General features: G+C 40.7%; 1 protein-coding gene across 1 annotated transcript in view; it reads right to left on the bottom strand.

Moving 5' to 3' along the window:
* The window catches only part of RPRD1B (regulation of nuclear pre-mRNA domain containing 1B), a 99,047-nt gene extending 80,223 nt beyond the window's left edge, over positions 1-18,824 (bottom strand). Inside the window, exons 1-3 of the mRNA XM_006874731.1 lie at positions 18,511-18,824; positions 11,297-11,426; positions 1,887-2,020 (exon numbers count right to left, since the gene is read on the bottom strand). Coding sequence (XP_006874793.1) covers positions 1,887-2,020; positions 11,297-11,426; positions 18,511-18,661 — 415 coding nt within the window. The 5' untranslated portion in view covers positions 18,662-18,824. The remainder of the gene's footprint in view (positions 1-1,886; positions 2,021-11,296; positions 11,427-18,510) is intronic.
* Between the last annotated feature and the right edge of the window lie 377 nt (positions 18,825-19,201).

Raw genomic sequence — 19,201 nt, 5'->3', positions numbered from 1 at the left:
GGGAATCGTGTTAAGATGCTTGACTGTTCTTTTGAATCTTGGTTTCCCTTGCATTATAATATAGAGTAGACACTGGAGGGGGAGAGAAAGGAATAGTCAGAAACATCACACTAGAAGGCTTATAAATCTGTCTTCTGTCTTTAACTGATAGGAATACCTAAAACGGGGCTACAGCGTACCCGGTGAACAAAGGCAAGAAATAACTGGCATACAAGCTTTCAAGAGGGAACCTAGAGAGCTAGGGGGCATGGAGGACGGCAGAATCACCAGTGAGTACTATCCAATTTGTCTAGGAGGAGCTGATGAAATGAAATACAGATGGGTTACATGCGATACTGTAGTGAATAATGGTTATCAAGAAGGATTGTAAGTGTTGGAAATGCAAGGGTAGATGTTTTGTAGCAAGGAAGAGAGCAATTATTTCTCCAGTCTAGGAGCTGAGGTCTCTGGGACCACAAACGGATAAGAGCCGAGAATGGGACCCCACCCAGAGAACCGAGGACGCCTGAGATGGAGACAGAGATGATGACATGGAGGGATGAAGCGGCTGGGGACTTTGGATCCAGAGAGGGAGAGGAACTGTGGGCCGAAGACTGAGGCGGGAGGGGGGAGTGTAAACCACAGCCTTCTAGGATATGCCCTTTGGTCAAAAGACAATGCATGGAGGGGATTGGAACCATGGCAATGTAATGATATACGATGGAATGAATATGGAACTGAGGTTCTCTCATGTAAACTAACATATAATTCACAATAAAACATTACAAAAATAATAATAATAAAATGCATATAATCTTAGACCCAGAAGAGCTTATGGGAAACTCATAATCAAAGGCTACTAAATGATACTGTCATGCATGCCAGTCATGGTTAAGTTCTATACCAAAGACAAGCAGGAGAGCAAGGAGGGAATGGCCACCTGTGCCGAGATGAACTAGGGGGAGATATCCGAATGGAAGTAGTATTCTAGAAGATTAAGTTCCCCACACAGGGGAATAGGCAAAAGGCCATTTCATGTAGAGATAACTGCAGATGCTGAGAAACAAATGCCAGCTGACCACCCCAAGGGGAAACTGCTGGCAATTCAATGTGGCCTAATACATACAGTGTGCATAAGGAAATGGCAGAAGAATCTGAAAACATAGACTAGTTCAGATTATAAAAGATTAAAAAAAAATACTATGTTATGTTTGGACTTGATCCCTTAGGCAGCGCTGTGTACGTAATCAGATAAGATCAGATCTCAGAGGCTTATCAATGTGCCATACCAGCTAGAGTTCAACTGCAACTAGCCCAAAATCACATAACTAAATAGTATTTGACTTTCTCACTCCTCTTTAAAGGGATAGTAACATAGGTGCTTATGAAGGACTCAGTAAAATTCACGTACATACATGCATATATTTTCCAAGGATGTCCTGGGCTTGGTAAACACAAAAATCAATTTTAGGCAGCAATCTAACAACCATAAAAGTTACGTTCCAAAAATCTGATAATTATTTAATAGGGACTCATCCAAGATCCTACAATAATTAATGGCAAGGCTAGCACAAAATCTTCATTCAGGGCATGTCCTAGTTCATTCACCACAGTTGGAAACATCTTTGTTATTCCTTTCCCTTGAGTAAGATAAGTCTCTGAACAGCAGAAGAGACCACCAGGAGAATACATAACAAAAGTGAGGGAATGAGATGATGACCCGCATGAGCACTAGAACCAGCTTGCACACGGCAAGCCCCACATAAATTCTCACCATCATTCATGATCATCTCTCTGAAGAATCATACAATCGCTGGTGGCTCACAGCAACCCCCACAGCAGCTTTTCATATTTGATTTGAAAGCAGGCAAAGACCAAGAGCTGTAAACATGTGGTGATGTTTCTACCTTTGGGGGGAGGGCTCTTGGAGTCCTCCATAGACAGCTTCAGCTGCTGTATGAACTCGCCGCCATACACACTTCTTTCTTGCCAGATGTTCAGCAATCTTTCTAAAGGTTTTTTACAGCCTTCATCTGCCTCTCTGCCCAGAAAAGATGAAAAGATATATAAGCTGAAGGTATTTTTCCTGTTTCAAATTAGGACAGATCTACGTAAAAAAAAAAAAAAAATCAACAACTGACTAAATGATTTACATATTTGAACCAGAAAGAAGAGTACGGCACAGATTGTGATACTTGGGTACCCAACTTGACCAGCAGTCATATTCTTCCTGTGGTGGGTGGGGAAGAGAGACATTATAGTACACAAGTAATCCATCATTTTTCCTCCCTTTGAAAAGAGCAAAGACGATAAAAAGCCAATGGCTGATTTTTACAGATAATTTTTTTTTTAATCTATCATATCTATTGCTTTTTAGGAAGTTCAATCTGCTTGAAATTCAAGCACCAAAAACTTTAAAGTGTAGAAAAAAAAAATGATTACAATAAACTCAAATGACTAAAATGTCTACAATTCATCATTCTACAACTCATCATTGCTAACATACCAATACCTCCACATGTATAAAGGCAGTCATACATATATATATGCCAAGACTAATCCCAACTCTCAATTAACTACTTCTCAATATAAGCTGTCCGTAACTTTAGTCTGGAATGCTTATATTCCATATTTAAACAAGGCTGTCTAACAGGCTATTTTTAATGTATTGAGAATAAGACAATCCTTTGTGATTTCTGTAAGAAGGTAGCTGGGTTTTCTTTTGCATATTATACTCTCAAAACAGAATTTTTTCAATGAGATTACTATAACTAGCAATCAGTATGAAGCAGTTACCTATCGTAAAATGTGGCAGACAGCAAATAGAAAAGTGAAGGAAAACTTTCTAAATGGAAAAAGTCACCATCTACCAGAATGCTGTTTTTTTTAGACTGTTTAAAGTCGCAGTTTAAATTCAGTGTCAAAAATCTTATATTCAGTGACTTTAAACAAGAAGGAATTCCCCTAAATTCTAGAATAATAAATCAGATTTTTTAAATAGGAACTTCAAGAAACCACACCAAATTCAGCCAAGATGGAATGTTATTCACCTCCAACCCTGAAACTACTTTTCTAAAGCATGTTAACACTCCGAGGTGAGATGAGATTTCAGCCTAGCCTGATCCGATTACATTACTTATCAAATATTAGTGGCAAGTTTCATTGACTTGGGAACAAAAGAGTAAATCAAGGCACACACAAATTAATAATTTTACTCCTTCAACTTTATTTTCCAGTCAGAGGTGAGATTTAGAGGAAAATTAAAAAAAACAGGGGCGGGAGGTGGTGACTTTCCACTGATTATACAGCTAAAAGTTAGGGCCAGGAGTCCTGGTGTAGCACTGTGGATTGATGTGCTGGACTGCAATGTCTATTTGAACCACAAGGTTGGCTGATCAAGCTCACCCGCTGCTTCTTGGAAACCCTATACAGGGTTGTTATGAGTTGGAACCGACTCGACGACTCTTAATACCAACAATTATTTAATATTTGTGATACCACTTTTACCCTGCCTTCGAAATAGATCCAGAAACAACTTAACTCATCCCTTCCTCTGCTACCAATCTGGTCCAAGCCACTACCATATCACCATCTCCTGCCTTGATGACTGCAACAGCGATTCCACCGCTGATCCCTAACAATTTATACTCAGATTTCAAAAAATAGAATTCCAGCTGCTGTTAAGTCAGATCACGTCACTGCTTTACTCAAAACTTCCACTGGTCATTCCCTTTTCCCCACAGACTAAAAGTTAAAGTACCTATAAAGGTCATACAGCCTTCTGAACACAACCGACTATTTCTCTGGCCTCATCTCCTACCCACTCTTTCTCCAATGTTCTCTGTAACAGCTACCTTGGATCTGTTTACACTTACAGCTCGCTTTGTCTGGAACAAAAGTTCCCCAGACAGAGGTGCTGTGTTCATTACCTCCCTTCCTGCAGGTCTCTTGTTAGGTGTTGTTGGGCTAAATTCTGACACATAGTGATCTATATGTGCTTAAACAGTACTTTCTTGGTGGGCAAGTCCCACTCCCCACCCCAATCTCTTTAAAAATTATAATCCCTGCCCCTTTACTTTTTCTCCATACAATTTATCTTCTGGCATGCTGTAAAGTTTACTTGTTATCTCCACTCTCCTTCCATCTGAATTTCTACAAAGGCAGGGACTTACCTCCCACCCCAACTGCTATATGCATGAGAACAAGCATACTAGACACTTTTCTGGAAATCTTTATAAGTTTCAGTAGGTCGTCCAGTTGCGTGACTTTCAACAATCACCTCACCAACGTCCAGGTCACTCATGGCCGGCAAGTCCTAAACACACACTCGCTCAGTCAATGAAGGGGTTTATGAATTACTATTATTGTACTTGGAAGACCACGAATAAGACCTAGGTTCAGATCTCTAGGGTCCAACCTCTCTAGTCATCTCTTTCCATACTCTTCCTGGGGCTTCACATTCTAGCGGCACTAAACTATCAGTCATTTTCTACTCAAAATTTGCCCCTCTCATTCACATGCCTTTGTTGTGTAAAGTCCACATCCACAAATGGAACAAGGCTAAGAGGAAGAAATTAGGAGTAATTCAGGTGGCTGAAGTATATGTAGTAAGTGAGAAAATAGGAGACGACTCTGGATAGCATGCACTCAGATTATAAAGAACTCTGAATGCCATATTGAGCACAGAGCCTTAATCCTACAGATAATAGAAGTGTCTGATGTGATCAAATCTATGGTTTAGAAAGACAGACATTATAACTAGCATAACCAAATCACAACTTAATCAACTGGGTGGTACCTGTAACATGGACTCCTGGTGCAGGGCTGTGAGTTAATGCACTAGACTGCAAGGTTGGCAGTGCAAGATCACCAGCCTTTCTTCAAAAACCCTATACATGGTCACTATGGGTCGGAACCGACTTGACGGCACTTAACAACAATAATAACTCTTAATTTAACATCTACTTGTTCTCTGCAGAATCTGTGTTCACTTAAAAGAAAGCGGAATCAATCATGAGAGCTTATTCTTATCAAACATTTAGTTTTAAAAATGGGGGTAGAGCTGACACCCACTCACTCAGTATCCAACATTCTTCAAGATATCTGGGCCTTAATAAGATGAAGATTGACTTTAAGTACAAATCTAGCTACATAATTATACAGTGAAAACCAATGTTCAAACCTGTTATAATCATAAAATTACATGCTATAGTTTATAATTTTGTTGTTGTTAAGTTACCACTGAGTCGGTTCTGACCCATAGTTATCCTGTATAGGATTTGTGAGGAATAGCTGAAGAGTTTGAACCAGCGACCTTGCGATTCAAACTGATTTTGCAGTCCAGTGCTTATCCTACAGCACCAATTAATCAGGACATTTTTCATCACGTACTCAAATAAATCAATGTTTTGCTAGATAAGTTCCAAAGCTGAATTAAGTAGCTCCAGTTAACTTGGAAGTCACTTAACGTAAGCACTTGGAATCATACATAAATAACTAAAGCAATAATGTAGTTTTATAACAGAAGGAACGCCCTTTTCCCGTTGATCTTAATCCATATTAAATTGAGGAATCTTTACGTGAAAAAGGCCCCAAAATGTCTGCTATTAGTCTATGAAAAATATGGAGGAACATAAAAATTAGGATAAAGAAGTACAAATAATATTACATTGAAGACTACATCACAAGTATGTGTTTTAGTTCTAATTTTATAAATTCAATCACTGCCCACTTTTCTGAGATGGCAAAATTCACCTTAACAGGTGAAAAATATGTATATGTCACACACACAGAGTTGCTGTTTGACGTGGCCATTGGAAACCTGGAGTCTTGCCAAGCCAGCCCAGAGGCCTCTTTCTCTGAGTCTCTATAGAGCACCCTTAGTATGTCTATTATAATTTGTGTGCTTTGGTCTGACCCCACACACAGACCTATGTCATGCCTACTAAAGGTAGGAATCCCTTCTTAGTCTCCCCAGAACTTCCAATAGTACCTCATGCAAAGCTGAAGCAAAAATGTCTGACAAGTGAGAAGAAAAGAGTTAATGTAACAAGTCTGAGACCACTATCCTTAGAAAGCCCTGCTTATAAGAATGGCTGGCATCTGAAACTTGGATTTCAAGTGTTCTCACCATTCCTTAACTGATAAGGATGGCTCACTATGTCTAAACTGTGCAAACAATATGGTTTATGCTGAACACTGGCTTTCCTTCTGGGGGTGTGGAATTTTACTAAGTTCTAGGCAGAGGGTGCCTACATGACTAACTTTAGTCTTTAATGAGCTTTCTTAATCAACACTTCACACTTGACCCAATTTGATGCTGAAGGAATTAAGCATATCTTGTGAGACGCAACTGGCATAGAACTCTTGGAATCTTAGGCCTGGTTTCCTCTTGACTTCACCCCCCTTGTGCCTTTTCCTTTTGGGGATTTTTCTTTGTTTTCTTTTACTGTAATAAATCATAAGCCATGAACACAACTATTCTTTAAGTTTTAAGAGCCCTCCTCGTGAGCCACCAAATCTAGTAGTAGTCTTGAGAATCCCTGGCACAACAATAACAAACACCCTGTATGGTTGCTATGGGTTGGAACCAACTCGACGGCACTTAACAACAACAACAACGTATATGGTGCTAGGAGTCCTGGTGTGGCGCTGAAGGATAATGTGCTGGACCACAAGGTCAGTTTGAACTACAAGGTCGGCAATTGAAACCCATCAGCTGTTCCTTGGAAGTCCTATACAGGGTAGCTACGGGTTGGACCCACTCTAGGGCACTTAACAACAACAACATAACAATGTATATGGTGCTAACTCCCCAATTAATGGCTCCAAAAATCAATTCTCTACTGAGCTTCAGACTATTTCATTTGTCTAATCAGGTATCTTCCTTCCTTTGGGGTATCTAATAAAATTTTTTAAAAATAAAGAGAAAAACCCAAAACCAATTAGCATTAAATGTATACTTTTCATGCCAGCCCCATGTACACAGAAGAGAATTACACACGCTGGCACTGTTGAGGCTGTGAGCTTTTAGAAGCAGATTACCAGGTCTTTCTTCCAAGATGCCTGGGGTGGGCTCAATCCGCCAATCTTTAGTCTAGTAGTCTAGTGTTTAACTGTAGATATCCGGGACCTCTTAAATATCTAATGCTGTTGTTCCTGTTAAATGCCATCAAGTTGGTTCTGACTCATAGTGGGTGGTGGTTTTGAACTAAGGAGCGGTTTCTGAGGAGCAGCTGGTGGGCTTGTGGTTAGCAGACAAGTGTTCCTCCTACAGCCATCTCAAAACTAGCATGGCTCAAACAAAGATCACCATTTCTTCTTCCACCAAATCTTTACTACTGTCTTCATCCCAGTAAATGGCACCAACAGCCATCATTCATACTCATGTCACCTCCATTTAGCTCCCCAAAATCCTACCAGTTTTATGTAGAAAAAGAAAAATATACACACACACATCCCAAATTTATCCAAAAAATTAAGCATTCGATGAACGGATTTTATCATCACCTCACTGCTTCTGAGTACTAACCAATTTCTACCCTGTACTACAACAGCCCTCAAACTCACCTGCCTGCTACCTCTCCTGAACTTTCCAACTATTCTCCATAGCAAGTCAGAGGGAGCTTTCTAAACTGTGTTGGAATAATTTCCCTGGGTAAAAACCTTCACTGATATGCCATCATAATGAAATCCTAACTCCTAAGGCTTACAGGAATTCGACATGAATGGTACCTACCCACATCTCTCTCACCTGATACTACTCTCTCCTCTGTTCACTGTGTTCTAACCACATTAGTGTTCATTCTGTTTCTCTTAACATGCCGAGATTATTTCCACCTTAGGTTAGCTATTTCGACTTTGTATGATTAACTCAAATGTCATTTGCTTGGCAAGGCTTTCCTGGATCACACTACCTATACGAGACCCACCATCTCCTCTACCCACACTAGCATACCATTCTATTTTATGATGCCCCTGATATCACTCTCTGAGTGTATCTTGTTCATTTGTTTGGTTGTGCCTGCCTTGTTTACTATTCTTTCATGAGTGTCTGGATCAGTACTTGGCATACAGAAACCATTTAAAATATGCTGAAAGAAAACTGAAATGCACAACCATTTTCAAACTGAGAAGAAAAGGCAGCACTTGTATGGAAAATAAGCTAGCAGTCTGGTTAACTGTTATTCAAACCATATCTTCACCCATGATCATGCAGCTCTGACTTGTTTGCTTTTAGGGAGGTATGTGGATGGAGAGCATGAGAGAAATGGGAGATTATCAAAAATATTTCTAATAAATTTTAGTCAGTGTTGATGGCTCAACTACTTTTGATCGTCAACTGGCCATAGAATAACCACACAGAAAGAATGCTGTTGTTGAGGCATACTGGCCACTGAAGGGAAATTGCTGGACTTTCTGTTCCAGGATGGGCTAGAAAACAGGAGTGATCCTGAAGCCAAAGAGGACCTTAAAAGACCTTTTTGCTGTGTGCTGTAGTGTTGACTCTGACTCAATGAACCAATGTGATAGTAGCACTGCCCCACAGGTTTTCCTAGGCTAAACTATACCACGGACTGACAGAGGACAAATTTGTGTTGGAAGAAATACAGCTAAAATGCTCCTTAGAAACGCAAATGGCAAGACTTCATATATGTAGTTTAGCCATGTTCTCAGGAGGGATCTGTGCCTAGAGAAGGACATCAAATTCGGTAAGGGCCAAAGCAAGAGGAAGAACCTCATGAGATGGATTGAAACAACAGCTTCAACAATGGGCTCAAACATAGGAACAATTGTGAGGATGGCACAGGACTGGGCAGTGTTCTGCATAAACCCTTATGAGTTGGAACCAATTCTAGGGCATTTAACAACGACCCACAATCATCTTGGGAGCAGATCACCAGAGGGATTTAAACCACTGACCTTTTGGTTAGTAGTCGAGCACTTAATTATTGCACTACCAGTGCTCCATTCAAAGAACTAGAGGAATGCAAACAAATGAATTGGGGCTTTTTTTTTTTTTTTTTTAAATTAAGAACATATTTATTTTCCACATTGTGTCATGGAATCTGCCAAGGCATTTTTACAGTGCCTCTTGAATAAGCTTAATGGTATCACAAGGTAGAAAAGGAATTTCTTATCCTGGAATTGCCCGTTCTCCTTTCCTTGCCCCTTTTACTTATCCTTTGTTGATGTGAGGCCAGCGAGTACATATTGATCAATTTTAAAATACAAGTGCTATGTCTATTGGCTCTATAGGAAATTATTTCAGCCAGTTCTCTAGAATCCTAAATTAACTCATTCAATAAATATTTACAGAGTGTCTGCTATGTGCCTGGACAGATCACAATGTTTCCCAGCTCCTAGGACACCATTCACAATGAACTACATAAATGATAGCCCTAAAATCACGTAACCCAAGAGGCTCTGCAACATTTTGCTAGGTGATTGAGATACAGCAAAAAATTAGATTAAAATGGTCCTTTCTTAGAGCTCAGAGAATGCATTATGTTCTCATGAATGAGCAAATAACCAATTTTACCATGTATTTTCAAGCATATAGAGGAAACCTGATGGCACAGTAGTTAATCACTCAACTACAAACTGAAAGGTCAATAGTTTAAACCCACCAGCCAGTCCGTGGGAGAAAGGTGTGGCACTCTGCTTTGGTAAACAGTTACAGCCTTGGAAACCCTATCGGGAAGATCTACTCTATACTATTCGGTGGTTGTTGAGTTGGACTCGATTTCATTTGATTTCCAAAAATATTGCCTTATTTTAGCTTCAATACAATTCTACTGATACAGGTGGTATCCTCCTTAGCCAATTAGGAAACAACAGTATAGGTCAACCAGACAGTAAATGACGAGGAGCTACAAAGTCTGAGAAAAAATAAACTGAATCTCATCAAAACACTAAGAAAATGCCAATGTCAAACAGCTAGTCCAACAGTCTGTTCTAAACTTGCTGCTGCAAAGAGTCAGTTGTTTTACAAGTAAATGACACATTCTGCTTCTTCAGTGTCCATGTTAATTAAAAGAACCAGCAATGTATCTGACAAGCAAATGTACAATCTTTGTTCCATCTTTGGAAAGTTACATCTCATGTCTTTCTTCAAGATTTCTGGTTTTATTCCTTCTAACTTTTCAATTCCTTCATGGAATGCTGGATTTATTTTCAGATTTAAGGCCTTTCACTTTTTACTTGGATCTTAGAAAATTTTTTAACCCATGAGCCTCTTTTTCACCCTTCCCAATTTCCTTCAGCAAAAATCTATTTTTTTGTCATTTATTTAGTCATGTTCTGGGAGTATGGTGGCTCCATACGATAAGCATAGGACTGTGAACCACAAGGTCCACTGTGGTTTGAGCTTGCCAGCTGTTCTATGGGGAAAAGATAAATCTTTCTGTTCCTGTGAAGATTTATTTACAGCCTTGGAATCCCTGTACTGGGTCATTATGAGTCAGAACCGACTCAAAGGCACTTAACAATAACAGTCATGTTCTACTGAAAATTAGCCTGTTTCACTTTGCTCAAGTACTTAAGCAGCTTGTTAAAGGAACAGCAATGATTTATAAAACTTTTCATCAAATTTATACTTTCTAGATCAGCTACAGATATGCACTATACTCCAGTCCTTTCTGATATAAAATACAAGTGTTACTGTTGTTAAGTACCATCAAGTCGGTTCCAACTCATAGCGACCTTACAAAGGACTTCCGAGGAATGGCTCGTGAGTTTGAACTGCCGACCTTGAGGTTCAGTGCATATCCTACAGCGTCACAACAGTCTTCTCTGCTATAAAATACAACAGTAACAGAGACTTAATTAACCTTCCACACTAATAACCATTAGTTTTGCAGGTACAGACTGACTAATGTTTTTAGTAATCTAGATATACAGAAAGAAGAAATAAGTAAAAATGAAGGAATAAGCAACTGATTTCTTACTATTACAGTTTTGTTACTGAAAGGTTCACTTGTACTATATGATTTTTCTAATAAGTTAATGAGCTAACTCAGCCCAACCAAGGAAAATACCATATTCAAAAAAGCTCTATCATAAGTGAATGCATCTGGAGGAAAAGATGTAATTCAAGGGCTAAGCTGCATCTTTTAATGCAACAAAATGTTTATATGACTGAGATCGTTCTTAAGGGCCAAGCAAAACAAAACCACAACTTGGCCTCTGCAGCACTCTCTTTTAAGTACAAAGTTTTCAATTTACAAAGGCTTTCACAGAAACAGAACAAAAAGGAGAAAGGATATTGCATTTTAAAAACACACCACCAGAAAACAAAATAAAACAGACAACATACCTGGCAACATGAGAGAAAGCATCCACAAGGACAGATTCAAATTCTCTAGTGAATTCAGGTCCTTTTCTTTTACTATTTTGGATGACATCATTTGCTAAGTACAGAAAAGTAAGCTTTCTATTTGATTTGGCTGGAAAAAAAAAATAGGAAAAAAAAAAAGTTTAACTACATCCAAAACACTCAATATACAGTTCTTTTGCCCTTGGCTACTCCTAAAAATCTTTAAGACAAGCATTATCTACTTTAAGACAAGCATTATCTACTTTAAGGTCAGAACTGCTATATATTTTTTTAAAAATAACCTAAGGAACTCATGAAGGTCTCTGACAAAACAGGGTGGGAAAGCAATTTTTGTTGCAGAGGGGAAGGGCCATTTTAACCATGTAATTAATTGACAGATTAAAAATGAAGATCATAAAAAGAGTTTACAAATGATAAACAATATTTCAAGAAGGCATGTTAAAACTAAAGTTTTCATGTATTCTATTATAAATATAACACTGTTAATTATCAAATATTTCAGAGTAAAAGACAGTTAGGTTTCAATTTCAGTAGACTCTTAGACTTTATTCTAGTGAGAATATTTCTTTGAAAACCATACAATGATACCAACTCTATAATCCAGAGAAATGTCTAGACGTACCAGTGGATATTTCCTTCATGTACAAATATACATACTACATTATTATTGAAAATTTACATACATCTGAAATCCAGATATTTAAAATTATGACTCCCACAAAAACCAAAATTCTCTCTTATACAAACTAGATGTAATGTTCCCTATTATTCTACATGGTATAATAATATTAACCCATTAAAAACCTCATGCAATATGTCCGAGTTACAGTTGCTTAGGGGAACATTACTAAATTTTACTAAATTTCTTGGCTTCTACGTACATAATTTCTTAACCATAAAGTTACATCACTACCATTTTTGGTCCTAGTTTTCATTTAAAAGCATAAATAAGAGCATTGTTAAATATTTCAAAACAGAGTTTTTTCCAATGCAAAATTATTGAAAAACTCAAGAAATTCTACGTCAACCTTTATACACCTGAATAACTACCAAAGTTTGACGTAAATTATATGCACTATATAGTTTTCTTACCATGCAACTCTATCGTGTGTTCATGTTATATGCCATATGTGTGCATGGGCATGTTATTTGTGGAGAAAAATACAGTAGTTCTTGCTCCATTTCTCTCAGAAGCAAATTTTCTTATACTTGAAACACACCCATAAGCATGTTTAAGTCCTGACAAAGCAGCTACACAAGAATTAAGCAAATGAAAAAACAAGACTTTGCAACGCACATCACAGTTTAAAGTGATATCTTAAAGTGCTCATAAAATTATATCTGAATATTCTGAACTGTATTTACCTTCTGATAACTTAAGTTTAGATGACCCGCTGATGAGAATAACAGAAACCAGGAGCTGTCTAGAATCACTTTAATTATTATTCAAGCAGAATAGTGTCACTTGTTAAAATACCCACCTGTTGCTACAAAGGTATGATTATGGCAAAGACTTTAAAAAAAGAAAGAAAGAAATCTTGTTCTGAGAAGTTGCAGTAAGTAAAAATGTGAAGTCCATAGTACTATGAAAGCTATTAGATTCAAATGTAAAAAACAACTCCCACAAAGCAAATGTAACATGTAAGATTTTACAAATTCCATATACTTCAGAATCCATATTGTAAGTAGTCAATTTAGCCCTTCAAGAGCTGGTACATTTTTCAGGATTATAAATTCAGTATCTAAGGTCAAGGTTTTCACCATATACAATGCCAATTAATTTCTATCATTCTCAAACTTAACAAAAGGGAGTTAATTACGATAAAACTGTATCCCTCCATTAATCATAAATGTTGTAAAACACTAAACTGTTTTAGTGTTTTCACCTAAAAAAATGCTGAATGGCAAATGTTACATATATATAAGGTAGTTTCAAAAACCATTATCCTTTCCATCATCTTTTCATTTCATTTTTTCCACAAACTTTTTGAAGCTCCCCCCTCTATTTAAACTTGCCATCAAGTTGATTCTAACTCATAACAACCTATATGAGGGTGACTTCAAAAAGTTCATGGAAAAAAATCTACCAATTTAACTCCATTTTCCATGTACTTTTGGAAGCTTCCCATATAAAAATACATATATATATATATATATATATATATATATATATATGTACATATACATTATGCACATACATGTGTGTATGAATATATATATGTGTGTGTATATATAGGCATTCTGGTAAAGTAGTGGTTACGAATAGGGCTGCTAATATCACAGTCAGCAGTTCGAAACTACCAGCTGTTCCACAGAAGAAAGATGAGGCTTTCAGCTCCCATAAAGATTTACGGCCTTGGAAACCCTATGCAGGGTCACTATGAGTCAAAACCGACTCCACAGCATATAACAACAACATATATATTTATCAGTGGAAGAATATCCAAAACCCAAATCCACAGACATCAAATTGATTCTGACTCGTAACAAAATCTTTAAGGGAGCAGACAACTTTCTCTGACAGAGGAGCTAGTGGATTTGAACCTGCCAAGTGCCTAACCCACAGCACCACCAAGGTTCCTTGCAGAGGGTTAAAGTAAAGGAACACAATAAAAGTGGCAAATAGAGTATGTGTGAAGTGGGGTCATGGGAAACAGTGAGATCTTTTGATGTATAGCTTTCTGTGTCATTTTGATTTTAAACAGTGAATCCATTATTTAAAATAAAAATTGTGATCTAGTAAAAAAAAAAAAAACACCACCAAACCTTCATCCCTTCACTGCTATCATTTAACAACAACATAACACCATGCATGTAAGGCGATAAGACAAAGTGCTAGCACACTTGGACACACATATTCATAATACACAAAACACACCACACACCCCTCCACTCCAGCCCTGGGTGACAACTCACTTGTTCAGATGTCTTTTCAATATGACAAAATAGGTGCTTTCATCCTCCTACTTATGCCCATTCCAAATTGGTTGAACTAGTTGTTGAACAAAGTAACAATTGGCTGACAAAAAAATTTCATTTGGTTGGTTGGTTTTGACACCTAAAAAAAGTCTTAAAGTAATTTTGGAAAAAGGTCTATGTATCTGCATTCAGGCTAGGATATAAAAACACCATTAAAACACGTTCATCTAAGAGCATTTTACACCAAATTACTCCATAAAGACAGAAGTTCTACTTATAACAGAGCCTAAAGGAGTAAATTTAGATTTATTTCTAGAAAAATGGAAAGAAAGTAATACATCAGGAATAGAAGGCGTATTTAAGTTGAGAAACAGAAATTTCTATATACTTTGAAGGCAACTCAGAGACAGTCTGTGAACTTACATAGGGAAAATGACTTGATCCTAAATAGACACATCTTCTTCTTAAAGAATCAAGGTGGCACTGAATCACAAAGGCCAGTCCATTTGAACATCAGGAAGATAAAAAATCCTTTTCCACTTCAGTTTGATGGCATTTTCAATTCATGAAGGAAGCCTGTATTACTAACTAGGAAGTTGTATTTTGATGCTTAAGGAGCTTCCTCTAGCTCTGGGCTGTCCAACATAAAGCCAAAAGCCACATGTGGCTACTGAGCACTTAAAGTGTGACTAGTGCAACCGAAGAATCCATTTTTTATTGCATCTACTGGTAGCGTAGTGGTTACAAATTTGGCTGCTAACCTCAGGGTCAACAGTTTGAAATTACCAGCTGTTCCACGGGAGAAACGAAGCTTTCTGCTCCCATAAAGATTTACAGGAATCCTGGTGTGGCACTGTGGGTTAATGCGCCAGACTGCAAAGCCATGTGAATTGCAAGGTCAGTAGTTCAAGCTCACCAGCTGCTCCTCAGAAACCCTGTACAGGGTCTCTATGGGTCAGAACCAACTCCAGGGCACATAACAACAACAACTTAAAAATTCAGTTCCTTAGTCCCGTATTAGTGGACATCACAAATAGAGAACAGTACCATCACCACAAAAAGTTTTAAGAGTGCTCTGGAGCCTTTGCTCAATCATGAAAATTTTGTCAGGGACCATAACTTAATTCCCCAAACTATTTACTCAACCATTTAGCAATACACAATGCTAAACACCATAGGGGTTACACAGAAACAAGAAACACAAGTTTCTCCGTCAAAACCCAATGTAGTAAAAAAAAAGACAACTAGTAAGAAAGAGGAGTCCTCATTGTAGTGGTATGGCGCTGCAGAGTAAGTACTGGGCCACAAGGTTGCTTTGAACAGCAAGGTCAGCAGTTCAAACATACCAACGGTTCCTTGGAAACCCTATATAGGGTCACTATGAGTTAGAACTGACTCTACGGCACTTAACAAGACAAGTTAAGAATGAAATGGTGGTATGATGAAGTGGGAAGCAGTGATTCATTCTAATAAATGAAAGCACTGGGATTTGGTTAGAGTCAAAGAGGACCCCACCATCACTTACTGAGCACAATGAGTTCAAGTTTTGGGATCAGACGGCTCTGGGATCCTATCCTAGCTGTAGGCCACGGAACAAGTCCTCACTAGAGCTTTGTCTTCTGTCAGAAAATGGCACAAAAATCTTTGCATCTTTTGTCTTCTTATCTAGAAAACCGGGATCATAATGCCTACATGACACTGTGGCAGCAATCAATGGATTCTAGCCTCAAAACAATTGTGAGGATGGTACAGGACTAGGCAGTGCTTTGTTCTGTTGAGCACAGGGTGTCTATGTAAGACTGGATGGCAACTAACAACAACTTACAACATGGAGACCTGGTGTGGTGCTGTAGGATAAGGCTGGTGGGTTCAAACCCACCAGGAACTCCTCAGAAACTCTCTACAGGTCTGCTGTGAATCAGTACAACTCAATGGCAACGTAACAACTTACAACAGAAGACTCTATTCATATGTGACTAGGAATCAAGAAGCTTCAAAAATGAATCTATTCCCTAAGTTGTTATTTTCAATAACTCAGAGAGAGGTGGGGAATCAAAGAGCCCTTGCACACATACACACAATAAACAGAGGGGGAGAGACATTTGAGATGGACTGAAATCGTACCCACTAGAATCCTGTGGAGAGGCAATGCACATTTTTCCACATCTCAGCACCCATTACAGATAATAATGTTTACAAGGCACACTGGGGGCTCTACTCAAGCACCCAGAGCGCAAGAGGATCCCCCATCTTTGCACAACACATGGTATTTGGGAGTTGACGGCATTTCACAACAACTGGTGTGGCGTTGTGGGTTAATGCGCCAGACTGCAAAGCCGTTTGACCTGCAAGGTCAGTGGTTCAAGCTCACCAGTCACTCCTCTGAAACCCTATACAAGGTCGCTATGGGTGGGAAACGACTCAATGGCACATAACAACAACTAGAAAACAAAGGCACTCTAGTAGTGTCATGGTTACCTCAAGGTCAGCATTTGGAAACTACCAGCCATTCCTGCTCTCATAAAGATTTACAGCCTCGGAAATCCTATGCAGGGTCGCTATGAGTTGGAACCGACTCCACTGTACTTAACAACAACAGAAAGCAGAAGTCCTGATGGGCTAATGCGCCAGACTGCAAAGTCATTTGAACTGCAGAGGCAGCAGTTGAAGCTCACCAGCTGCTCCTTGGAAACCCTATACAGGGTCACTATGGGTCAGAACTGACTCGATGGCACTAACAACAACTACAAAGCAACAACTGGGTCTGCTGGAAAAAGACAAAATGGATTTTGGAGCCTACCAACCTGATAAGGGACCAGTCACTGGAGAAAGATATCATGTTTGGTAAGGTGTAGGGTCAGAAAAAAAAAGAGAAAGACCCCCCCCCCCCCCCAACGAGATGGATGGACCAAGTGGCAGTTATAAATGGACTCAAGCATGACAAGAATAGTGAGGTTGGCCCAGGATCGGGCACCGTTTCATTCTGCTGTGCATAGGATCGCTATTGAGTCGATACTGACTCAATGGCACCTAACAACAACCTGATAATAGTCTCAGCAGCTCCAAGGCCTACCACTTAGACACTGTGAGCGTCAGTTTCTCAAGCCTGGGAGGCATTCTCCAGCTCTCAAATAGTAGTGAGCACATGCAAAGTCACTTCCTATGCTGTAAGGGTCTACCACATGTGGGCTGCCCAGCACCACTCTTTAGGCCTGCTCTTCCATTACGTGGCACATGTTGGCATACCAGAAAACTGTGCAGGTGCCCATCTTGCCTCCACCAACAGCAAGCAGCCTGAAGGCAGGAGCTCAGCCTCACACTGAGTCATCAATACCCCCATCTCACCTGGATCATCAAAGTGAAGCCTTCACTTCACTTCATTTTGGTACCATGCTAAAAATAAACCGATAGGCGCTCATCTGGAGTCCTGGTGTGGCGCTGTGGGTTAGTACGCCAGACTGCAAAGCCGTTTGAGCTGCAAGGTTGGCAGTTCAAGCTCACCAGCTGCTGCTCCTCAGAAACCCTATACAGGGGTCGCTATGGGTCGGACCCGACTCGACGGCATTAACAAGAGCTCATCTGGCTTATTCTGTGTGCTCCTCCACCACCAAGGAGTGGTTAGCCCTTCACTTTTCCCACATCAGCCAAGTTCCCACTTCATAGGACTCTAGAGAATGCAGGAAACTAGGAGATAGGGAGGTTAAATGTGTTGGCAGGAGTAAGTAGCTCAGTCAGGCTTGGATTGCAGGCTGTTGGCCTCTGGCGCAAACGCGCTACTAGGTGCCCAGCCCAAGGCCAGGCTGAGCTCCAGGAAGGTCGGCCAGATCCTGAGCGTGGCTGGGATCGAGGGCAGGTGGCGGACAGGAGGGCGGGGCCCTGCTAGGTAAGGAGAGCTTCCGAGGCTGGAGCGCGCCCACCACTACTCGGCAGCTGGCCTCCCGCGCCCGCCCGCCGTTACTCCAAGTACCTAGCACAGCGCCTGGCGCCAAACAAGCCCAAGCCGGGACCCTCCACCAGGCAGTCGAGAAGGTAAGTTACAAGGATGCGGAGGAGCCTGCGAGGCAAACGGCTTACAGAACTGGAAATCGGGGTCCATGCACCCTGGGAGCTCGGACAAGTGCCCTTAAACTGCCCCGAGCCTCGGTTTCCTTCTCCGAGAAATGGGGATAGCGTCTGAATGGCAAGTCTCCGAGACGAAGTAGAGGAGCCCAGAGACCGAATGGTGGAGACGAGGCTCCGGCATTGGGCCAAGGGGGCGGGGAAGGGGTGTTTACCTTTGCGGAGCTCGCGGTGCCACACGGAGACGATGGGCCCCGCGTGCTTGCGGTGGTGAATAAGCCACAGGGACAGGGTCTGCACGCTTTGCTGAGAGTTGCTCAGCTCCGAGAGCTTCTTCTCTAGAGCTGACTCGGAGAAGGAGGACATGGTGGCGGCGGGGAGGGCCAGCAGGGAGCGGCCTGGGCCGCCCAGTGCGGCGGGAAAAGTGACGGCACGAGGCCCAGGTCTCACCAGACAGACTGTCGGACTCTACACTGACTGACACACCGCCTGCGTGGTGGTTTGGGGGGAGGGGATGGGTCTCCGCAGTAACAGCCGCCCGCTCAGCCGCCACAAGATGGCCACCCGACCTCTCACCCCGCCGTGAGAACAGGGTCAAGGGGCAAGAACTGGAGTAGCTGGGCCCCCTGCAGCGTCCGGAGCTGTCGAAAAACGTCTTTCCAAGAGCGGCGGCCTCTCCGAACCTTCCTTAGAGCACTTCGAAGGTAATACAGCCACAGAGAGAGCTTAGCTCCTCGCCCTCGGAAGGCGCTATGACCGCTCACGCTATTACGCAGGCGCATTGAATGACGCCGGAACTCTCTCGCGCGCCCGCGGAACCTTTCTAGTGCTTTATGGCGCACTGCTTCTACGTCACTTCCGGCGTGGCGGAGTAGGCGGGAGAGTGAGGGGTAAACTAGAAGACGA

This window comes from Chrysochloris asiatica, unplaced genomic scaffold (genome assembly GCF_000296735.1).
Source record: "Chrysochloris asiatica unplaced genomic scaffold, ChrAsi1.0 scaffold00296, whole genome shotgun sequence".
Classification (NCBI taxonomy): domain Eukaryota; kingdom Metazoa; phylum Chordata; class Mammalia; order Afrosoricida; family Chrysochloridae; genus Chrysochloris; species Chrysochloris asiatica.
This window is presented reverse-complemented; position numbering and strand designations above follow the sequence as displayed.